Source organism: Pseudochaenichthys georgianus, chromosome 1 (genome assembly GCF_902827115.2).
Source record: "Pseudochaenichthys georgianus chromosome 1, fPseGeo1.2, whole genome shotgun sequence".
In the NCBI taxonomy this organism is placed as follows: Eukaryota; Metazoa; Chordata; class Actinopteri; order Perciformes; family Channichthyidae; genus Pseudochaenichthys; species Pseudochaenichthys georgianus.
Window position 1 is genome coordinate 129,799 of NC_047503.1, and position 21,301 is coordinate 151,099.

At 42.0% G+C, this 21,301-nt stretch overlaps 1 protein-coding gene across 2 annotated transcripts in view; it reads left to right on the top strand.

Moving 5' to 3' along the window:
- LOC117455299 (glycine receptor subunit beta-like) overlaps positions 1-21,301 on the top strand; it is a 174,884-nt gene that overhangs the window by 96,701 nt on the left and 56,882 nt on the right. For both annotated transcript variants that reach the window (XM_034094754.2, XM_034094748.2), the window contains exons 6-7: positions 17,714-17,796; positions 18,440-18,577. In XM_034094754.2, coding sequence (XP_033950645.1) covers positions 17,714-17,796; positions 18,440-18,577 — 221 coding nt within the window. The remainder of the gene's footprint in view (positions 1-17,713; positions 17,797-18,439; positions 18,578-21,301) is intronic.

The following is a 21,301-nucleotide window of genomic DNA, read 5'->3' on the forward strand; positions in this document are numbered from 1 at the left end:
AAGCAATGTGAAATATGTGTGCAATCATAATAGCAATATGTATACAGCGTTTCGTGAATATCGGAATAACTATATCCGAGTAGCTTGGAGTAATTTGCGACATGTAAATCGTCAAAAATTGTGTATTCGCTGTTAGCTTACGACCTCCACGATTGAGCTATCAAAATGTTCTTCTCAATTTAGTATCATATTGGATAGGGGCTGAACGTGTCCTGGATTGAAATTGTTCCGATCATTCCCCTAGGAGGAGTTTGCAAGAATGTGCTTAAAATGCATGAAAAACGCACATTTTTCAAAATGGCCAACTTTGTGGGGGGCGTGGCAATTTGAAATATGTGTGCAATTATAATAGCAATATGGATACAGTGTTTCGTGCATATTGGAAAAACTATACGCGAGTAGTTTGGAGTCATTTTGAGTAATTTGTGACATGTAAATCGTAAAAAATGGAAAGTTCTCCGTTCGCTTACGAAGTCCTCGTTTGAGCGATCGACTATTCCTTTGCAATTTAGCATCACATTGGATATGGGCTGAACTTGTCCTGCATTGGAATCTTTCCGATCATTCCCCTAGGAGGAGTTCGCAAGAATGTGCTTAAAATGGTCGACTTTCGGGGGGGCGGGACTAATGGAAGGCAATGTGAAATATGTGTGCAATCATAATAGCAATATGTATACAGCATTTCATGAATATCGGAATAACTATATCCGAGTAGTTTGGAGTAATTTGCGACATGTAAATCGTCAAAAATGGTGTATTCGCTGTTAGTTTACGACCTCCATGATTGAGCTATCAAAAATGTTCTTCTCAATTTAGCATCATATTGGATAGGGGCTGAACGTGTCTTGGATTGAAATTTTTACGATCATTCCCCTAGGACAGTGTTTCTCAAAGTGTGGGGCGCGCCCCACTGGTGGGGCGCAGAGATGTGATAGGTGGGTCGTGAAATACAAAAAAAATATTTTTGAAAAAAACTAAAATATATATTTTTCTTTTTTTTTCACACTGGTGGAATATCAAGATATGATTGGTCAATTGTACTGTCATTTGACATTACTCTCTCGTTCAGTTACTATAGCTGGCCCTCTGTGAAATCATGGCTGGACGTCCAATCAGCTCCTGTCTTCACAGACTCGCAGAGAGGAGCTTCTTTCATTTAACCCTTCACATTCAAACAGTAACTGAATAGGCAGATTCAAAGGATTTATTTCTTTGGAAATGTTATTTTAAATACAATTTAATCAAGTTATTTTTGGTAAAACTAATGACAAATATTACTAAAAACATATTTAAAAAAAATATATAAAGAAAAATATAATTTGTTTTAATGTTTTTAAATATTATTTTGTAGAATATCTTAGGCCCTCAGAGACAGGCTCGCCACTGGTAAAAATCTCTCATGCACACATGTGAAAGGCTCTCACAGACACACACAACAGCGTTGCAGTCGGGAAGAAAAGCAATGTGGAGCGAGAGAGAGAGAGAGAGAGAGAGAGAGAGAGAGAGAGAGCGAGAGAGCAAGAGAGAGAGCACACCTTTATCTATTTAATAAAGTTGTAAAAAATAAAGTAAGAAATCATTCCTATGTGTACTATAGGACAGTAAAAAGTTTAAAAGGGGAGGGATTAGTCAAATATGCATAAATAAAAAGAAAGAACGCTAACTAGGTAACATAAGATAAGAATAAACAAGTTTAAATGATTTGTTGTAATCATATTCTAAAGATGTTTGGATTATTGAAAAGTATACAGCTCCCTTTCATCTGAGTGTTGAGAGCTGTATCCGTAAATTCATGTTGGGCTCAAAGTAGGGCTGCTCGATTATGGCAAAAATCATAATCTCGATTATTGGGGTCAATAATTGTTATCACGATTATTAAAAACGATTAACCATTTACTTTGAAAAACATCAATTTATTGAAGAAAATAATTTGAACAGTATGTTTTTAACAGTTACCCTGAACTTTAAGTATAATTCAACTGAAAAACCTATTTAAAAAAAAATAAGATCGTTTTATTTCGATTATGTTGTTTTCATAATCGTTGCAAGCCAAAATCGTAATTGCGATTAAAATACGATTAATTGAGCAGCCCTAGCTCAAAGTGCACCAGATTGATGCATTTAACTTCAACATTTAAAAAAAATCTTCCTGGGGGTGCCCCTGGACCCTAGAGGATGTGACGTCCACCACCAAATAAAGCAGGTTAAAATAATTAAATTGCATACATTTTATTTTAGTAAACACTGAAAATGGGTCCCACAGACCCAAACAGCACTCAAAGGTTAAAGGTAGCATATAATAATGTTAAAATGTGCTAAATATATACACTCCAAAAAAACTAAAAAGAGGAGTAAAAGTAGCTCATTTTTTTTATCTTTTGAAAGTAGAGACCCCTGTTATAGGACGATACATTTGACAATTGTAAGCTTGGCCTACCATTTTATTGGAGCGATGAGGAACAGGTGGGGCTTGAAAAGGCCCACCTGTTCAAAGTGGGGAATGACAGAAAAAGTTTGAGAACCACTGCCCTAGGAGGAGTTCGCAAGAATGTGCTTAAAATGCATGAAAAACGCACATTTTTCAAAATGGCCGACTTCCTGGCGGGCGGGGCTAATGGAATATATTTACAAATATGTCCGCAATTCCATGAGGAATATCTGTGCCACAACTCGTGAAGTTCTGAGAAACTATATGTAACTACCACACAATAGGGGGCGCTAGAGAGCAGTTTTTTTGAAAAATTACGTTTTATTTTACATTCTCGAAAAGGTCGTGGGCTCTGACGTGTTACCCAAATTTTGCGTCCGAAGCTCATTTTATGCTATTGCAATTTAAAAAAAAAGTATAGGCCACGCCCACATTCTGCATTTGTTGCGACGCTTTAAATGTTAGTTTGTAACAGAGTATGTGTAAAAAAATAAATAAATGCGTCCATCCGGTCTTGAGTTATAAATTGGTGGTGTTTTTGGCGCCCCCTATAGTCCAAAATAGAAATTGTTTGGTGTGCGTATTTCCCAAGACAGACTGAACCTATCCACCAAAATCTGTGATGTTTGGATACATTGTTGATGAGTTATGAGCATTTATTTCTAAGCCCAGCCTTTTTGCGAGTACGTTTTGATTGACTGCGGCAATATTTATCGTTTGAACATGCTCATCTCCTAGGGCAGTGGTTCTCAACCTGTGGTGGTACGTGGAGGAATCTGAAATATAAAACAAAATAATAAAAACATTTTTAATGGAAGCCATGCAAGCAACGCAGCCCCGTTCTCTTAACTCCAGGTGACTTTCTGCCGCTTTTCTCCGTGGTGCATTGCTGATCGTTTCACCACAGAGGAAAGCACTTCACTAATTGCAGTACCCATAAGGAGCTGTACAAATGCCGCAGTTTTTGCGTGGCTGTGTATTTAGTTGAAAGCCCAGTGGCGATCTGCTCATCTCTCATCGAAATAATATGCTACAAAGGGGCGGACTGGCCATATGTGTGTTGAACTTTCCTGTCGGCTCCCAGACCGTAGTCGAGGAGGGCAGGAGCAACAAGCTTCAGGTTCAATAACCCACTTTAGCTTAAATGACTGGAGAGAGGCGAGCTCTTCTTGGGAGGCCGTTGCATTTATTTAGCTATTCTTCTGTTTCACAAAATACATCACAGACCTCTGTTTTTCTGCTGCCTCGTTTCACTTCCAGAAACATACACACGTTCTCTCCATATGTTCTCTCACTGTCGCTCTACCATCCACAAACACACATGCACAAGCCACACCCCTCTCTCTCTCACTCTCTCTCTTAAAGGGACAGCGATCTCATCTCACTCTGCATGACCCTAATATCACAACATGTGTGCTCTGGAGAATCACAGAACGGACGATCGTCCTTATTATTATGCCGTTTAAACTAATTATTTAAATGTGCGTGTTAAATTTGGCATCATGTAAGTTGCGCTGACAGGTCCACACACTGCCTCCCCGCAGCAAGGCTCCCACGCCCTCCTGCTGATAGTTGACGAGCGTCAAGCTCCTCAAGCACCCTGTAATAGGCTATTGTTGTTTTTAGATTTAGAAACGAAAAAAAATGTTTTTATTTATTTTTGGCGTTGCGATGACGACCATACTACCCGCGAAAGATTAGAACGTTGCAAGCAAGCTATGAAAGAAAGAAGAAAGCTGAATGATGCTAAAAACGTGACTCAAAACGGGAGGTATACGGAAGAGAGGTACAGAGGAGAACATTACCAGCGAAAGGGAACAAGTGAATGAGGAGGACAGTCAAGCGAGCGCAAGCGCAAGCGCAGGCTCCACCAACAACGCAACAGTGATATGCGCAGCCACAACGCCGCCCAGTGCTAACGCTGCTAACGCTGCTAACGCTGCTAACGCTGCTAACGTAGCTGCGAGTGACTCCATCAGCAGCAGCGCAAGTGAGTCCATAAAAAAGAGACACAAACCAGTTCGGAAATACAACCAGGGTTACATTACATTTGGATTCAGCTGCAGTGGGACAGATAATGAGCCCAGACCACAGTGCGTGATTTGTGGTGAAGTGTTAAGTAATAATTCTATGAAACCATCGCACCTCCAACGGCACCTTACATAAACACGCCCACCTGCAAGACAAGCCAGCGGAATTCTTTACAAGAAAATATGATCTACTGTGCAAGTCAACGATCCAATCCAGCTGTACACCCATAGCCAAGGCCCAGGAAGCCTCGTATCGTGCCAGCCTCCGCATTGCAAAAGCCGGTAAGCCACACACAATTGGCGAAAAACTTTGTCTCCCACTCGCAAAAGAAATGACAGAAATCATGTGTGGCGAGAAGGCTGCCAAACAGTTACATTTGGTGTCACTTTCAAATTACACTGTGTCACGGAGAATAGTAGAGATGGCAGAGGATGTTACAAATACATTGATTGAGCGCATTAAAAGTAATAGCTATTATTCCATCCAGCTGGACGAGACTACTGATGTTGCAGATTTGGCCAATTTGATGGTTTATGTCAGATATGAACATGATGGTGCAGCTCAGGAAGACTTTGTGTTCTGTCAACCACTGGAGACCAGAACAACAGCTGAGCACATATTCCAGCTCCTAGATGCGTTTGTGCAAGAGAATGGACTTGAATGGAAAAAGTGTGTTGGAGTCTGCACAGACGGCGCGAGGGCTATGACTGGCCGCCACAGCGAAGTAGCAGCTCGGATCAAAGAGGTCGCACCGGAGATGCGATGGACACACTGCAGCATCCACCGGGAGGCGTTGGCGGTGAAGTCTGTGCTGGACTCTGCTGTGAAGAGTGTGAACTTCATAAAGGCCCGACCGATGCAGTCTCGCCTATTCCAAGTGCTCTGTGATGAGATGGGCAGCGAGCATGTCCAACTTCTGATCCATACAGAAGTAAGATGGCTATCAAGAGGGAAAGTGCTTTCAAGGCTTTTTGAATTGCACAGAGAAGTCCAAGTCTTCTTACAGGACAAAAACGTCCCCTTATCAGATGTGTTTGATGATACAGTGTGGCTCAGCCAGTTGACATACTTGTCAGACATTTTCTCCCGTTTAAACGACCTGAATTTGGGACTACAGGGACTCTCCATCAATGTGTTTGATGTGCAGGACAAAATCAACACAATGCTGAAAAAGTTGGAGTTATTCGAAATCAAAGTCAAGGCAGTTGATGTTTCAGCTTTCCCTGCTTTCGAGAGTGTTCTGTCTGAGAATGAGCTGACCCTTGATGAAGGAGTGAGGGACAACATGGTTGCACACCTTGTCTCGCTCAGACAACAGTTCCGCCAGTATTTCCCAGTGAGGACCGAAGACAACAGCTGGATGAGAAGCCCGTTCAGCATGGAAGCCTCTGGACTGCCAAAGAACTTAACTGTGGCTGAGCAGGAGAGTTTAATAGAGTTCTCTTGTGATGAAACACTAAAGCCTGCTTTCAGAAAGCAGTGGACTTTTGGATAAAGCAACACAGAGAATACCCCGCCCTGTCTGACAAAGCTGTGCGCTTTCTCCTTCCTTTTGCGACCACATATCTGTGCGAGAAAGGCTTCTCTTCCCTTGCTGTTATTAAAACCAAATACAGCCGACCTGAGACTGAAGCTCACCTCGATTGTCCCATACATCAAAGGACTGTCTTCACGGAGACATGCGCAACCTTCTCATTAGATGTAGGTGACTTGTCAATGGACACCAACGTGTGGCAGATAGAGTGTGTGTATGAATGAAGTACTGTACAGTTGTCATTTGTTATTATTTGGTTCTGTTCTCACTTGCTGTGTGTGTGTGTGTGTGTGTGTGTGTGTGTGTGTGTGTGTGTGTGTGTGTGTGTGTGTGTGTGTGTGTGTGTGTGTGTGTGTGTGTGTGTGTGTGTGTGTGTGTGTGTGTGTGTGTGTGTGTGTGTGTGTGTGTGTGTGTGTGTGTGTGTGTGTGTGTGTGTGTGTGTGTGTGGTGTGTGTGTGTGTGTGTGTGTGTGTGTGTGTGTGTGTGTGTGTGTGTGTGTGTGTGTGTGGGGGGGGCAGATGTGTATGTGTGGCCTCAAATATTTCAAAATGAAAAACTAAAAATACTACTCGGGGAATATAAAGAGAGCTGCATTGTTGCAGGACAGTTTGTCTCTGCCTGCCACAGTTTGAGAGAATCAAACTGAGCTGATACACCAAATCCTAAGCAGTTTGTTTATAACTGTTTGTGTTTATTTGTGTGTATTTGTGTATAGATGTTGCAACTTAGAGCTTTGGCAATATATGTCACTATGGTCATGCTAATAAAGCTATTGCATATAATTGAGTGTGTGTGTATGTATGATTGAAGTACTGTACAGTTGTCATTTGTTGTGTGAGAATAAGTTATTATTTTTGTTCTTTATGTTCTCACTTGTGGTGTGTGGGTGAGTGAGTGATGAGTGAGGGGGAGAGGGAGAGGGACTGCCCTTTGTACAAGTAGCTGTTGCTGACAATAAATAATGTTATTATGAATAAATTTGCCTCCGAGTCCTGCATGAACTGTACATAGACTGTATTTTAACATTGGACATATGGTGGTACTTGGAGAGCCAACTATTTTCTCAGGTGGTACTTGGTGTAAAAAGGTTGAGAACCACTGTGCTAGGGTAATGTGTCTGACCCTCCACCGATGCTGTATACAAAGTTTGGTGTTGAAAAACTGAAAATTGAAATGTAAGTGAATATTTAACTGTTTTGAACATTATGGTAATTTAAATTAAAAAGATGTAGGCGGAGCTTAGGGTTCCAAGAGGATTATTTGTAGAGCAGGTCCACCCCGATATGTGTGCAAAATTTCAGATCATTCGGAGTTACGGTGCGACTTTGTAAATGTATTCCGAAATGGGATTTTGATAGGTGGCGCTAGTGAGCAGGTTGGAATATTTAACCCATTGACTCCAGAATATAACATGTTTCACCGGTCCTGGCGTACGTGTACAATTATACAACTTTTTCAGCATCCTAAAGACCTCAAAAAGAGGAAACGCCAGCACTATAATAATAATAATACCACCAATAACAATAGGTTTCCTCGCACTTCGTGCTAGGACGCCGTTGGGTCCTAGCGCTCCGTGCTCGGGCCCTAATAATACCACCAATAACAATAGGTTCCTCGCACTTCGTGCTAGGACGCCGTTGGGTCCTAGCGCTCCGCACTCGGGCCCTAATAATACCACCAATAACAATAGGTGTTTAACAGACATTTCATTTCAAACCTTTATTTATACAGATAAATCATTGATCATTGATCTCTTTTTCAAGGGAGACCTGCTCAATGTCGATTATTGTAGCGAACACACATAACTGTAATTACAGAAAGATACTGGAGACAAAGAGTATACCTTAACTTCAATTTAACGCGCTACAGAAGGAGGCACCAACAGATCAACTTCCCAGTAATCTTCCTGGATCACACCTCTGGCCGCATCACACACTGGCCTACAGAGCAGTGTCCATGGCAGTGAATGTGACATACCCTTCTTTTAGGAATTTGATGCCGCTATCTGTCTCAGTGTACACAGGAAATAAAAGCACACATGTGCATCACACACAGTCGGATGCATGTGAGTGAACTGACTTGACTTCCACAGTAAAGGAAAACTCAGTTCGACGACACACTGCTAACTACCGAGCAGGATTTGAAAATGTAGCGCGAACACCATCAACAAAAAAACTCTACTGAACTACTAGTGCGGTGCCCCACTGCCACATGTTTTATTCAAAACGGTGCATTTCGCCAACTGTTAACTAATTTGAAGCAACTACTAAACATAACATGTTGTGTGTGCCTCGTACCGTGGTACATTTGGTTTTATATTGGACGTTGGATGAAAAAAGTCAGAAATACCGGTCAGAATTCTGACTTTTTTTGGTGGTGTGTTCACAAACTACAACAAACTTGCATATTGACTACATTACATATTCTCCAGTTGCAGAACACAAACCTGACTTGACAGAAATGTAATTTGTTCATGTAATTCAAGACCTTTTAATACTGCTAAGATGTTTAAGGATTCAAACAAGAACAGTTGCATGCTTCATTGTTCTTATATGGAAACAGACAGTTGTAAAATACAATGTACTGTTTGCTCCCTCTTACTTTTTGTGTAAATTGTAAAATGATATGCCACTTACCCAGGTGAATAACTTGTGTAAAAGCATGCATGTGGAGCTAACCCCTTATCTGACCATTGACTGGAATATAAAGTTGCAAAGCAAGTGCCTTGTTCAAAGCATACTTGTTTATTTAGAACATATTTTATACTAGTGTAAAAAGTAATTAAGACATAATCTTAAAATAATGCTTAAAATGATTTATGATCAAATGTTTCCTCAGGTGTCACATTGCCTTGATTCCAAATGTCTTGTTAAAATTTCAAGTGGGTGGTTCTTCTAAACAAGTAGATACACATACACACTTTCCCTATACACACACGCACACACACACACAACTCTCAGATGTGCATATAAACAGACTGAACTAGTCTTCTACCAGTTATCTTAGTTATGAGAAGTTATGATTACAATTGTTTGCTTTTTACTAAGATTGCAAGTATTGCTTTGATACTGAAAGACATTCTGAAGGTAAGTTGTATTATGTCTCAACATCTGTTTTGCAGGCATTGTTGTGTGCAACAAAACCTTTTATCTTTTATTTTTGGATACTTTAATAATTGTTATTGCACTGGCACATTACAGGCAGATATTTGTTCCGTTTCTATATTTCACATCTTGTGGATCAACCAATAATACAAAAATTGACCGGAAAATAAAAAAATTCCGGTCATCCTTGTGCGGAATTGCCTACTGCAATGTGTAAATCTCTCACTGAAGCTGGTTCTACAGTTACCGGTATTTCTGACTTTTTTCTCCCAAAGAATTTATTTATTTTTTGTTCTGAGAAAAAAGTCAGAATTCTGAGATTAAAGTCAGAATTCTGAGAAAAAAATCTGAATTCTGACTTTAATCTCAGAATTCTGACTTTTTTCTCCCAAAAAAATAAATGTTTTTTTGTTCTGAGAAAAAAGTCAGAATTCTGAGATTAAAATCAGAATTCTGAGATTAAAGTCAGAATTCTGACTTTTTTCCCAGAACAAAAAAAAAATATATATTTTTTTAAATCCTCCCAAAAAAAATATTCATGTGGCCCTAATCCTCTTCCGTAAACTGCCCTACACTTAACACAAAGCTTTTTTTGTCAAAAAACCCACCTTTTGATTTTATACTATTTTTTTAATGTTAAAAAATTCTATAAATCTATTATGCGGCTTCCACGTACCCATCATCCTGAAACACAGGAAATTCCTGCATTTTCTCAAGTCAGGGAATATCAGACCAGACAATCGTCTGCCGTTTGGATATTTCCTGGCTCCTCCCATTTTTGTGTAGAGAAGGCTGGAGCCACTACACAGAGGAGGGATGAGAGTGTGGTTTCCTCTGGACGACCTGCTATTTGCTGGCTCGCTCCAGGGAGGAAGTCGCTTTACAGACGGTACATCTCGTATCGCATCTGTCAAAGCCTGGGTTTCATAATAAATTGGAAGAAGAGCTGTCCTCTTCCCTCTCAGACAAATGTTTATCTGGAGTGGAATTAAATTCAGCCAGCAGAGCGCGGCTCTCGCGGCAGCGAGTGGAGAAACTGACAGCTCTCCTCCGGCATGTCACAACCCACACAGCCCTCTCCGTGACGCAGCTGCTCGGCGTTTGCGTCAGCTGGTCACGTGGTGATCCCCCTGGGTCTCTTCCAACAGGGGGACACTCCAGAGGTGGTTCATTCGCTGCAGAAGCCTGCTGTTTTTAACCTATTGGTTTATAAACTGCAGAGCTCGCGGCATTCCTCTGTCTCAGATATGCCTCCTACACACGGTCATTATAAATCCACGAGCACCGTTATAACGCCTCGTGTGGACAGCATACACACACCTCTCATCCTCTGGGCGTGTACGCGCCTCATGATGAGAGACGGAGTGAAATGCAGCGTGTGGAAACTCCCTCGCAGCCCTTTTGTCTCACGGGCAGCGGTGGCGATGGCGTGGCTCGTCACCATGACGACCATTACGGCACATCACAGAGAAGCCTCTCCCCCCAGCAGTTCCATGGGATACAAGAAACACTCCCGTTATCCCAGGAACAGTGTCTTGCACGGTTTACTCCGGCTATTTTTCTAAATCTCGGAAAAGAACGGGGGAGTCGCCCCGTTGCTGTACAATCAAACATGTGTTGATTTGCACAGACAACAGGCCACGGCTATGGAAGCAGCCTTCCTCAATCGCCAGGGAGGAGTACGATCCGCGCAGCTTCTAAACGCAGCCAGGCGGCTGCTGTTCTGGGCGCGCACACACGTTGCTCTCCATCAGAGCAATGTATATTCCTGGCGAATTGAACCGAGGGGCTCGCAGAACGCAGCAGCCGTGTTATGCGAGGAGTACGGAGACTCAGACCGGTGTCACGCACACTGGCGCCTCAGTGGGATTTGGCTTTGGTGTTACGCGCACTAAAGCAAAGCCCCATTGAACCTGATCAAGTTCCCCTTAAACTGTTTTCAGCCAAAATAGTATTGCTTTTGGCTCTATCAGAGAAAAGGGTGAGCTCTCTCTGTGACTCCGTCAGGTCTCCGGATCCAAGGAGATGGCAGTTCAGCTGTTTTACGCCCTAACCGGCCTTCATGCCTAAGGTCATCACAACTCTTTTAGAGTCGAGAGTGATCACCCTGGCTGGCTTATTCCCTCCTCCTTACAGGTCGGAGGAAGAAGCCACGTCTCATCTCCTCTGTCCGGTGCGTGCGCTGTCTGTCTGATGTTGTGCGCACGGCGGCCTGGCGCCGTTCTCAGCGCCTGGTTGTGCACTATAGAGAGCGCTCGATCGGGCAGCCTCTGTCCGCACAACGGCTGTCACATTGGCTGTGTGAGGCTGTGTCGCAGGCATATGTCTCTTCTGGGGTGGACCCCCCGGAGAACATCAATGTGCACTCCACCAGAGGAATTTCCTCCTCCACGGCTTTGCACGGAGGAATGTCAGTGGAAGATATTTGCACAGCTGCATCTTGGTCTTCCCCCTGTTCATGTATTCATTTTTATTTGAGGGATGTCTCCCTTTCCTCTCTGACACACTCTGTACTGGGTGTCCTGTCGGAGTGAGTGACGTCAGGGAGCCAGCTGTGCGCGCCTCTCTCCTGCCTCTCGGCACGCGGAGAGCGGCCCTTTTCCCCTCTTATAGGAGGGATGTTCCTTTTTCCTCTGACACACTTTGAGTGTCTGGTCAGAGTGAGTGACGTCAGGGATCCAGCTGGGCACTCTCCTACCTGTCTGACACACAGAGAGCTGCTGTTCCCCCTCTATGATCGCTGGGCAAGGTGGGACCTTCGTCTCTACTTTCTCACAGCGGCCGGTATGTATTGTTCCCAGCCTTCACCCCGTCGGGAAGACAGGCATGTTTTGCTATGTTCCAGGGACGGTGATGCACCATTACGCATGGCACAACAGGCAGGGGGTGTTATTGAGCAGGTGTGTCTGTGCTTCTAGTGCCGGGCGGACCCAGTGGGGCGCAGACTACATCATGCTTCGCCCTTAACCCAATAGCGGCCCTTAGAGCGGCCCTTAGAGGGCAAAGCCATATACGAAATAGACTGAGGTTACCTACTGTAACCCAGCTTCTATGAGTAAATGGCGCAGCCCTCTAAGCGCTGGGCCCCACTGGCTCTACGAATAGCTGAAGAAAAGTTATATTGTATGGGAGCAGATTGCCGGGCCCCCTTCCTACCTAGCGGGTGGGCGTGGACTACAAGTGTTTCAGTGCTGCGCGGGGGCGCAGAGGGATAACCCAATAGCGATAGACGGCCCGTCTACACTACAGGCATCAACAAATCTTGAAGCTGGGCGTGTCTGAGGCTTGGCGATTTCTCGCGACCAACAACCAATCAGGAATCTCCCGCCCGCCCCGGCATACAAAGCAATAGCAATGTTAAAACGAAGTAAACTGGATATACAATCCCCAAACAGGCAAAAACCTACCAGTTTCATCCACTGTCTCTGCCACCTCCCTCCATGCCTCGCTCCTCTGGGTTGTATCCCGGTAGATCAGGGGTGTCAAACTCAAGGCCCGGGGGCCAAATCCGGCCAGCGACTTCAGTTTATGTGGCCCCACAAGAGCTTGCAAAGAATATAATATGTTTATTATACGGTTACATGCTACTTTACAGAAGCACGTTGCCCATAAACGACATGTCCCACAATGCATCTCAAATTTGACTTTTTCTCAGAATTTGACTTTTTTTGTCAAAATATGCCTTTTTTCTTAGAATTAGCCTTTTTCTCATAGATTTTTTTTTTCAAAATGTCACTACTTTTTTTTTTCTTTTTTTCATAATGTGGCTTTTCTTTTCAAATCATTTTGTGACATTCTCACTGACGAGACTTGCAATTATTTGCCCTAGACTTCTGCTTTCAGACGTAGTTAATTATGAAGTTATTACCCTATCCGATGATAATCCAATGCAGAGGCAATAATGTAATATAATACATTATTTCATATATATTCAATATTTATATATGTCTTTTTATATTGTCTTAAAGTTACAACCGGCCCTTTGAGTGCAACCATAATGCTGATGTGGCCCGCGATGAAATTGAGTTTGACACCCCTGCGGTAGATGAACAGAGACTGATCATACAGCACCGGGTGATTCACTACCGCTATAATGAATTTTCCCTCCATTTTTATGAATATGAGGAAATGACCTGCGTCGTCTCTCCCAGCATACACGCGGTTTGATTGGCTAGCGCTTGTACTGTCAGATTTGCATATGCGGGATTTGTTTGGCTGATGCCAAGCATCGAGCCTCAAAAGTTGAACATTGTTCAACTTTTGATGCCGATAGATCAGGGGTGGGGAACCTTTTTCCTCTCAAGGGCCATTTCAATGTTTACAATATCCTCAGAGGGCCGTACAAGTTATTGACCTCTGCTTAAAAAAACTAAAATCACAGCCCATTCATTTCATTCTGTGCAAAGAAAAAGCAACCTCTTAATCCATATATCTCACCATGACTTGCGTATGCATGCACGTGCAGGGTGTGGCGTGCTCCCCTGGGAAGATTTTTTTTAAATGTTGAAGTTAAAAGCATCAATCTGTTGCACTTTGACAGCAACATTAGGAGATCTATGGACACATCTCTCAACACCCAAACACAACTGTAAGCAGATTTTCTTTTAATTTATGGATATTTGACAAATCACTCCCCTTTCAAACTGTATTCTTCTTTATTAATAACTGTCATATAGTATTTTATACCCGTTTACTTTATTCTCTTATTTTTTGTATAACTATAATGATCATATAAAGATGTGCCTTTACCTCACTGCTTGTAGAAAAAGCTTCTTATATTCGTTAGCATAGCTAGCTAACCAGATGCTAATGATAACAACACAGTTATTGACTGTCTGATCAGTATGACAGATGAGCAGATCGCCACTGGGCTTTCAACTAAAGACACAGACACGCAGAAACTGCGGCATGTGTATGGACTTATCGGTACTGCAATTTCTGAAGTGCTGGAGTGGCGTTCTGGTGCTCTCCGTCAGAACTGCACCCCTGTCAGTCGAGACATATACCACGTGATGACACGTTAGGCTCGTGTTGTGTTCAAGGACCCTGACCTTGGCCAGGAAAAACAGGCACTCGCTTGTTTAATTTGTTTGCGGTCTAGATTTCTTTCATTTTTTTATTTTTTGCGTGTGTTTATAAATGACATCGAGGGCCGTACCAAATTGTCTCGCGGGCCGTATACGGCCCGGAGGCCGGAGGTTCCCCACCCCTGCGATAGATGCTCGTGATGCTTGCAAAGCCATGCCATGCTCCCCACAATGCAGTTCGGCGAAGTTTCAAAATCTTCTACGTCACCCCATTCAAATGAATGGGCGAAGCGTTGAAAGCATTTTCCGATGCCTGTAGTGTAGACGGGCCGAGGGCTGCGCCATTTACTCATAGAAGCTGGGTTACAGTAGGTAACCTCAGTTCTCGATCATGGACTTGGGGTGCTCAGTGCGTGCGCATGCTCAGTAGCGCTAGGTAGCAAAATTCGACCAAGTACCCCTGACAGGTAGCAGTGTGTTGATACAGGCTCTTTGAGCACATTTTCAGATTTGATTTAGTTTGACAGCCCTTATATTGAAAACTTAACATTTTTTAAGGTGATTAGGCTACATGGAATTCTTTAAATGACTTAAAATTGCTAAATATACATCTTCACATAAAACAACCAAAGGTTGACACAGGCAATAGTAATGAAAGTTACTTTTTTTTTTATTATTATGTAAGCATTTTCAAGGATATGCCAACAGAAAGGCACCTCAGGAGGACAATAATCCGGATATTACTAAATCGCTTCCATACAATATAAGGACTTCAGAAATAGTAGGCAAGAGGATATTTTTAACTGACAGTTGAAAACACTGTATATGTCCTATATTGCAACATGGTCAAAAAGACAAACAAAGAACTGTTCCCAATTTTGATGATGAGGAACATTTTAACAATCAGAGGGTACTTTTCTTTGTTCATCAGATGTGTTTTGACTAGTGCTGTCAAAATTATCGCGTTAACGGCGGTAATTAATTTTTTGAATTAATTGCGTTAAAATATTTAACGTATTTAACGCATGTGCAGAATGGCCCGCCCCATACGTGCCACCAGTGGCAGCGCCAGGGTATGGCTGGGGTAGGCTACACCAATACCAAGAAATGGCTTTGCCCCACCATGAAAAATGATGTTAAAGTAAGCAAAATAAAGTCTGCCAACTCGCGGAGTAAATTGCACAGACAGCAGTTAGTAAGATTGATTTCAGTAGCCATGGTTTTGAAAACTTTTGTCACGTAGTGATCGTCTTCTCAATAGAACATCTTTGATAACGGCGTGCTGTTGTTGCAGGAAGTCCCGACGGAGAATACTTTTGCTGTAGTACAGGGCAGAGCCATATAATAGTAATAATATGGCTCTGGTACAGGGGTGCACATAACTGCTACGCAGGTTCTGTGGTAATCTGAAATGCATACCGTCACTTGTATCACAAAGCGTATTTGCGTACCGGCGTACTTGTGAAGCTTTTCCAGAAGGCGGTTAGATCACCGGACGACAGAGTCGGTCTCCGTGTGCACAGACCGGGCTGCTGTTAACGTCGGTCTGTACAACGGAATTGTGCCAAAACTACGCCAACCGGCTGCGGAGGGAGACTCCCCCCCTTCACCGGAGAACTGCGCTAAAACAGCTGATCACAACGTTCACACTCTATGGTCACGAAGTACTCCACTAGCCGCCCCCCTCCCTCTTTCGACTTTCCTGAAGTACTCCCCCGTTGATAGAAATCAACACGTAATGAATTAAGACCCCACGGTTTGATGATTGATAGGTGTGTGGGTTGTCTTTCATTTTGACACGCAGAAAAATGTTACAATAAACATAGGTACTGTATGTTAAATGGATATATCCGCCTTCTTTCATTTATCTTTTCATTCCCACAACAATATACATACATAAATGGCATATTTTGGACATAGTTCGAATGGTGATTAATCATGATTAATTAATGTTCAAGTTGTTATTAATCTGATTAAAAATGTTAATCGTTTGACAGCCCTAATATATATATATATTTTAAGCTACATACCCAGAATCAGCACTTTAGTAACAGGGCTGACATAGAGGGGTATGAGGCATGGCTAGAATGGGTGATCTGTTTAGTATTTTGAGCAAAACACGTCATAGACATGTTTTTTATATATCTGAGACCTATAATATGTGCATACAAATAATATAATAACGGCCTGTCGAGTTTCAGACATGCTCACCGGCAAGCTTCAACGCACACCGCAGGGGGCACTCCTTCAGACATTGTATGACTCTGTTGTGGCATCAGCCATTTTCTATGGCGTGCTGGTGCAGCAGCATCTCGGCTGCTCACAGGAAGAGACTGAACAGACTGGTAAGGAAGCTCTGTCCTGGGGAGTGCTCTGGACACTGTTGAGTTGGTGGGAGACAGGATAATGGCAGCCAAGCTGTCCTCCCTGCTGAACAATGTGTCCCACCCCCTCCAGGACACCCTTTCCTCACTGTGCAACTCCTTCAGCGACAGGCTGCTGCACCCCCGCTATCTCACGGAGAGATACCGCAGGTCCTTCCTTCCTGCAGCGGTCAGACTATACAACCAGCACAGCCCCTAGAAGACCCCCCCCCCCCACACAACAACATCACAGACTATAACACCCCTTGCTGTTAAATAACAACCAACTATGTGCAATATGTGCTATATGTTAGGGCTGCTCGATTATGGCAAAAATCATAATCTCCATTATTTGGGTCAATAATTGATATCACGATTATTAAAAACGATTATCCATTTACTTTGAAAACATCCATTTATTGAAAAAACTGTGTTTTTAACAGTTGATGAAAAACCAATAAAAATATATATATTTTTTTTTTATTTCGATTATGTTGTTTTCATAATCGTTGCAAACCAAAATAGTAATTGCGATTAAAATACAATTAATTGAGCAGCCCTATGTGCAATATATACCTGGCTGCTAAATCCTAAGAACTGTTACAGGATGTGTTTTTTGTAAATTGTGTAACTTTTTAATACATGTAACATATGTAACATTAAGCTGTCTGTGGCTATTTTTCTGCTGTAACAACGTACATTACCCCTCTGTGGGACTAATAAAGGTATTCTGATTCTGATCAAGGGATATGAATGGGGTCCTAAATTAAACAGTATCATAACCTTGTCACCCCTACAACATGTTGTTGAGCCGGGCGGCCAACCTATTTTCTTAACTTCTGTTTACCGCAAGTTCTACTCTCTCTCCACCCTCGCGCTGATCTCTCTCTCTATTCTCTTCACCACCAACAGCGGCCAGCTGTACCCTGCACCTTCAGCAAACATGTCTGTCATTTTGAAACTTCTGCCTGAAGGGTCTCCTTTTTCTTCGCCTCAACTTTTCCATGTCTTACTCTTACTTTTTGCTGATGCACAATTTAATGATGATGCATGTGATTGAGGGAAACATGGATGCAAGTAATGAGTCTTGGGATGCCGCCCATAACTGTGCAGCTAGTTGGTACAGCTCTTCTTCTCTGTGGAGTAAACAAGTGATATATTTGAAAAGTATTAGTAATCATTACGACATTTGTCTTCTTTGTGTGTTTGTGTGTGACTGAGTGTAGGCTGTCAGTTACAATGTCTTGTCCCTTGGATCTCCGACTTTTCCCAATGGACACACAGCGTTGCAAGATGCAGCTAGAGAGCTGTGAGTACAAAAAACGAACACACACAATTAGCATAATTACAGGCAGTAAACAAGCCCTTGAAAAGCGAACTTTCACAGTTTAGTCAGGATAAAGCAAATGTTTTCACTTGCTGAGCGAAAACATTGGTTGCTGTAAGTCATTTTTATTTTCCTGTCATTCAACTTTTGCAGCAGCAGAGTGTCAGCTTAGTACCATTAGTAGAATTGTGTAATTGGCAGATAATGGGGACCCACTTGTAAAAAAAACAATGCTCCATAGTTATAATTGTGGTCAAGAACTCTTCAACTGTGCATCTCTAATGTCTATGATCTGCATGTAGGAAATGTTAGATTTAGTTGATCTGGTAAAGGATTTTTTTTCTGGATCATTTGAACAACTAAACTTTACATGATGTAAACAATTAAATAAAGGCAACTTGCAGATCATAGTTTATGTTAAATAATGGAGTGGCTAAAGATGCACAATATGTTACAAGGTCTTTCCCCAATACAACTGAGAAAAGTACAAAACAAAGGGAATTAAAAATGATTTAAACAATACAATGTTAGAATACAAATCAAATTCAAATATTGTGTGTTTTGAAATGAATGCCTTGTAAGGGAAAACTGTAACATATAAATGATTACTTTTTGTATGTTTTAGTTGGATATACCACCAGTGATCTTGTGTTCATGTGGCAGTCTGACCCAGTTCAGATGGATGAGATTGCTCTCCCTCAGTTTGACATCAAACAAGAAGACATCATATATGGAAACTGCACAAAATACTACCAAGGAACAGGTTAGTCTTTATAATTATTAAAGCTCCTTTATTATTGCCCCCTTTTATGGGGCAATTCAGTCTTAAGCAAATGTTGTCATGGCCCCTGGTAATGCATTAATATCATCTTGATTGACAGAAGACATCCTGAAGTAAAGGTTGTTATTGTCATTTGACTTCTATCCACGCCCACATTGAATCAAGTGAAACGTACCTCTCACTAGTGTCTTCGACAAACTTTGCACAACTTATTTGATTGGGCAGAGCTTGAATGTATGCGGCAGGACACCATTAAAAAATGCTAAGGGATATGAAACCTTCCACAAGAGTCTATGACAAATGGTTCATCAGTTATGAAGGGGGTTGGCAAAAATGTGGGCGGGGCAAAGTGTTACCAATGAAAAACTCCCTGCTGAGTGCAATGACACCTTCCCCAAGAGTCTACGGCAAACGGTTAATGAGTAATGTATAGGGGTGGCTTACATGTAGGAGTCGGGGCTAACCATCAACGAAACAGGATGTCTCTACAGAGTGCTTTGAAATGTTCCACATGAGTCTATGAAAAACAGTTAATGAGTTATGAAAATGGGCGTGCCTACAGTGTAGGGGTGGGGGAAAATACATCATTGGCCTGTATATGTCTTCAGGGCTGGTATTCAAATAAAATTCAACGCGGTCCAGTTAGAGAACATCTCCCCATGCAAAGGTCCGGAACTTCAAAATGTCTCACTTGCTTTATGAATTAGTGTGATATATATCGAAGTAGCTGCAGCTTTATCAACGTCTGCATGTAATCAACAACTGACTGCCAATCAAATAAAGAAAGTACAATTCAAAAACAACCATTTATTATCAATTAACATTGAACTATACAGATATACAGTAAACACTGTGGATATGTGTAATGTTCCTCTCGGGCTGCATTTTTAAATAAAATAGAGAAAATAAATAAAATAGCTTTTGAAAATATGTGCATCTTAAAAGTGATTAATTTTAGACAAATAAAATAAAGTGTAGCAGCAGCTTGAGTTTCCCTTTTTCTTTGTTAACCGTTTCACATCATGACTTAACAGTTTCAGACGATTATAGAACAATATCAGTCTTTACACATCATAACGTTTGTGTTGAACAGAGTTAAAGTTTCTCTTTCTTTCCCTCTTATATTGCAGTCCCTCACTCACTTGTTTTTGTTCAGTGCGAGAATTGAGCTCGAGTTTAAATCTGGGCTGAAATGGTGTCAGGGCCATTCTCATACACATGCAGGTGCTCATTGGTTAGCCTCGGTTAGCTCATTGGTTAGCCTCGGTTAGCTCATTGGTTAGCCTCGGTTAGCCTGCCCTGGAACCATATTTAGTTTGTGTGAACTCAGTTCTGAATTGAGAGGGAATGTTTGGTCAACCACTTTGTGTTTTGTCTCATAGTGGCGTGTTGTCTCTTTTAATCAGCGCCACAGTCTCTGAACAAATGAGACACACTGGCTCTGTGCTCCCAGTGGGCAGGATGAACATGAACGAGTCCACTCAAAGCTCTGTTCTCACTGTCCACTTTCCTCTTCTTGGAGAGCGCCATGTGTAATTATGTGCCTCTCCCTGCCTGCCGCTAACACGCCTGTTCACTCTCCTCTCTGCTTCTGTCCCTGTATCGCTAATTATTCTCCTCACTCACTTTCCTCTCTTCTTCTGTGTTTCTCTCCCTGTATCGCTCACCCGTCTCTTTCACCCCCTGTCGGCGGCGGTTAAAATAGAATCGCCCCGTCAAAATTGAAATCCTCTATTAATGTATTGATTATTGGTCCGGACCGCGGTCCGCCTGTTGCCGACCCCTGCCCTATAGCATAGTTCAGTAACAGGCGGACCTTTGAAGTGCCAATGTGAAACGCTACTATGATACAAAACACAAAGTGTTTGACCAAACATTCTATGAAGGTAGATATGGTGCAAAATGCAAGAGCTTGTAAAACCTGATGTGAGCACTTGCAGAAAAAAAATCTGAGCTTGTGTGCATACATTTACACTTGTATAAAATATCCACGTATCTGTGAACCAAATTTGAAGTCACAGAAGAACAAAAAAAGTGTTGTAGCTTTTAGGAAAAAAATTAACTTAGTGATGAAATGTTCACTTTCAGAAAAATATTTATTTTTTAAATATATTTTCCATTACAACTGCAACTTGGTTATTACAACCTCTCAAATCAGTCATCACAACTTCACGAATCTGCTCTGTGGCAGTATACATCGACAAATCTGCGGCCTTGACCTTTGCTACACTTCTTGCGATGAATGTGTCGCTAAAGTAATTTTCACCTGTAGATGTGGGGGGAGGGAGCGAAGGGGCGGAGCTATCAGAATGAGGAGGCGCAAACTCGGGTCAGTCACACAGCCATGTCAGGTCGAACCGGATGACAATATTCTGAAAAGTGCTTATATTGTTATTATAGAAGTATGTGATGGCAATTCCACTGCCCTACAATGTCTCCGAAGTTTCTATAGAAACCTTTGTTTTGGTATTTTACTTTTTGTTTTTATTACTTCAGAGAGGATGAAAACATTTCAAGTATCCCTCCAAAATACCACATTAAGACAACTTACATTTTGATGAATGGATGGTAAAAAAAAAGGGTTTCTGGAAACTGTTCAGAAACCAATTTTAGTATAGGCAAAATTGTCAAATTTCACTGCATGCAAAAAACACCATGATTTTTGTTAAGTTCATACAGGTCTGTTTCATTTAAACGTTGTCCCCT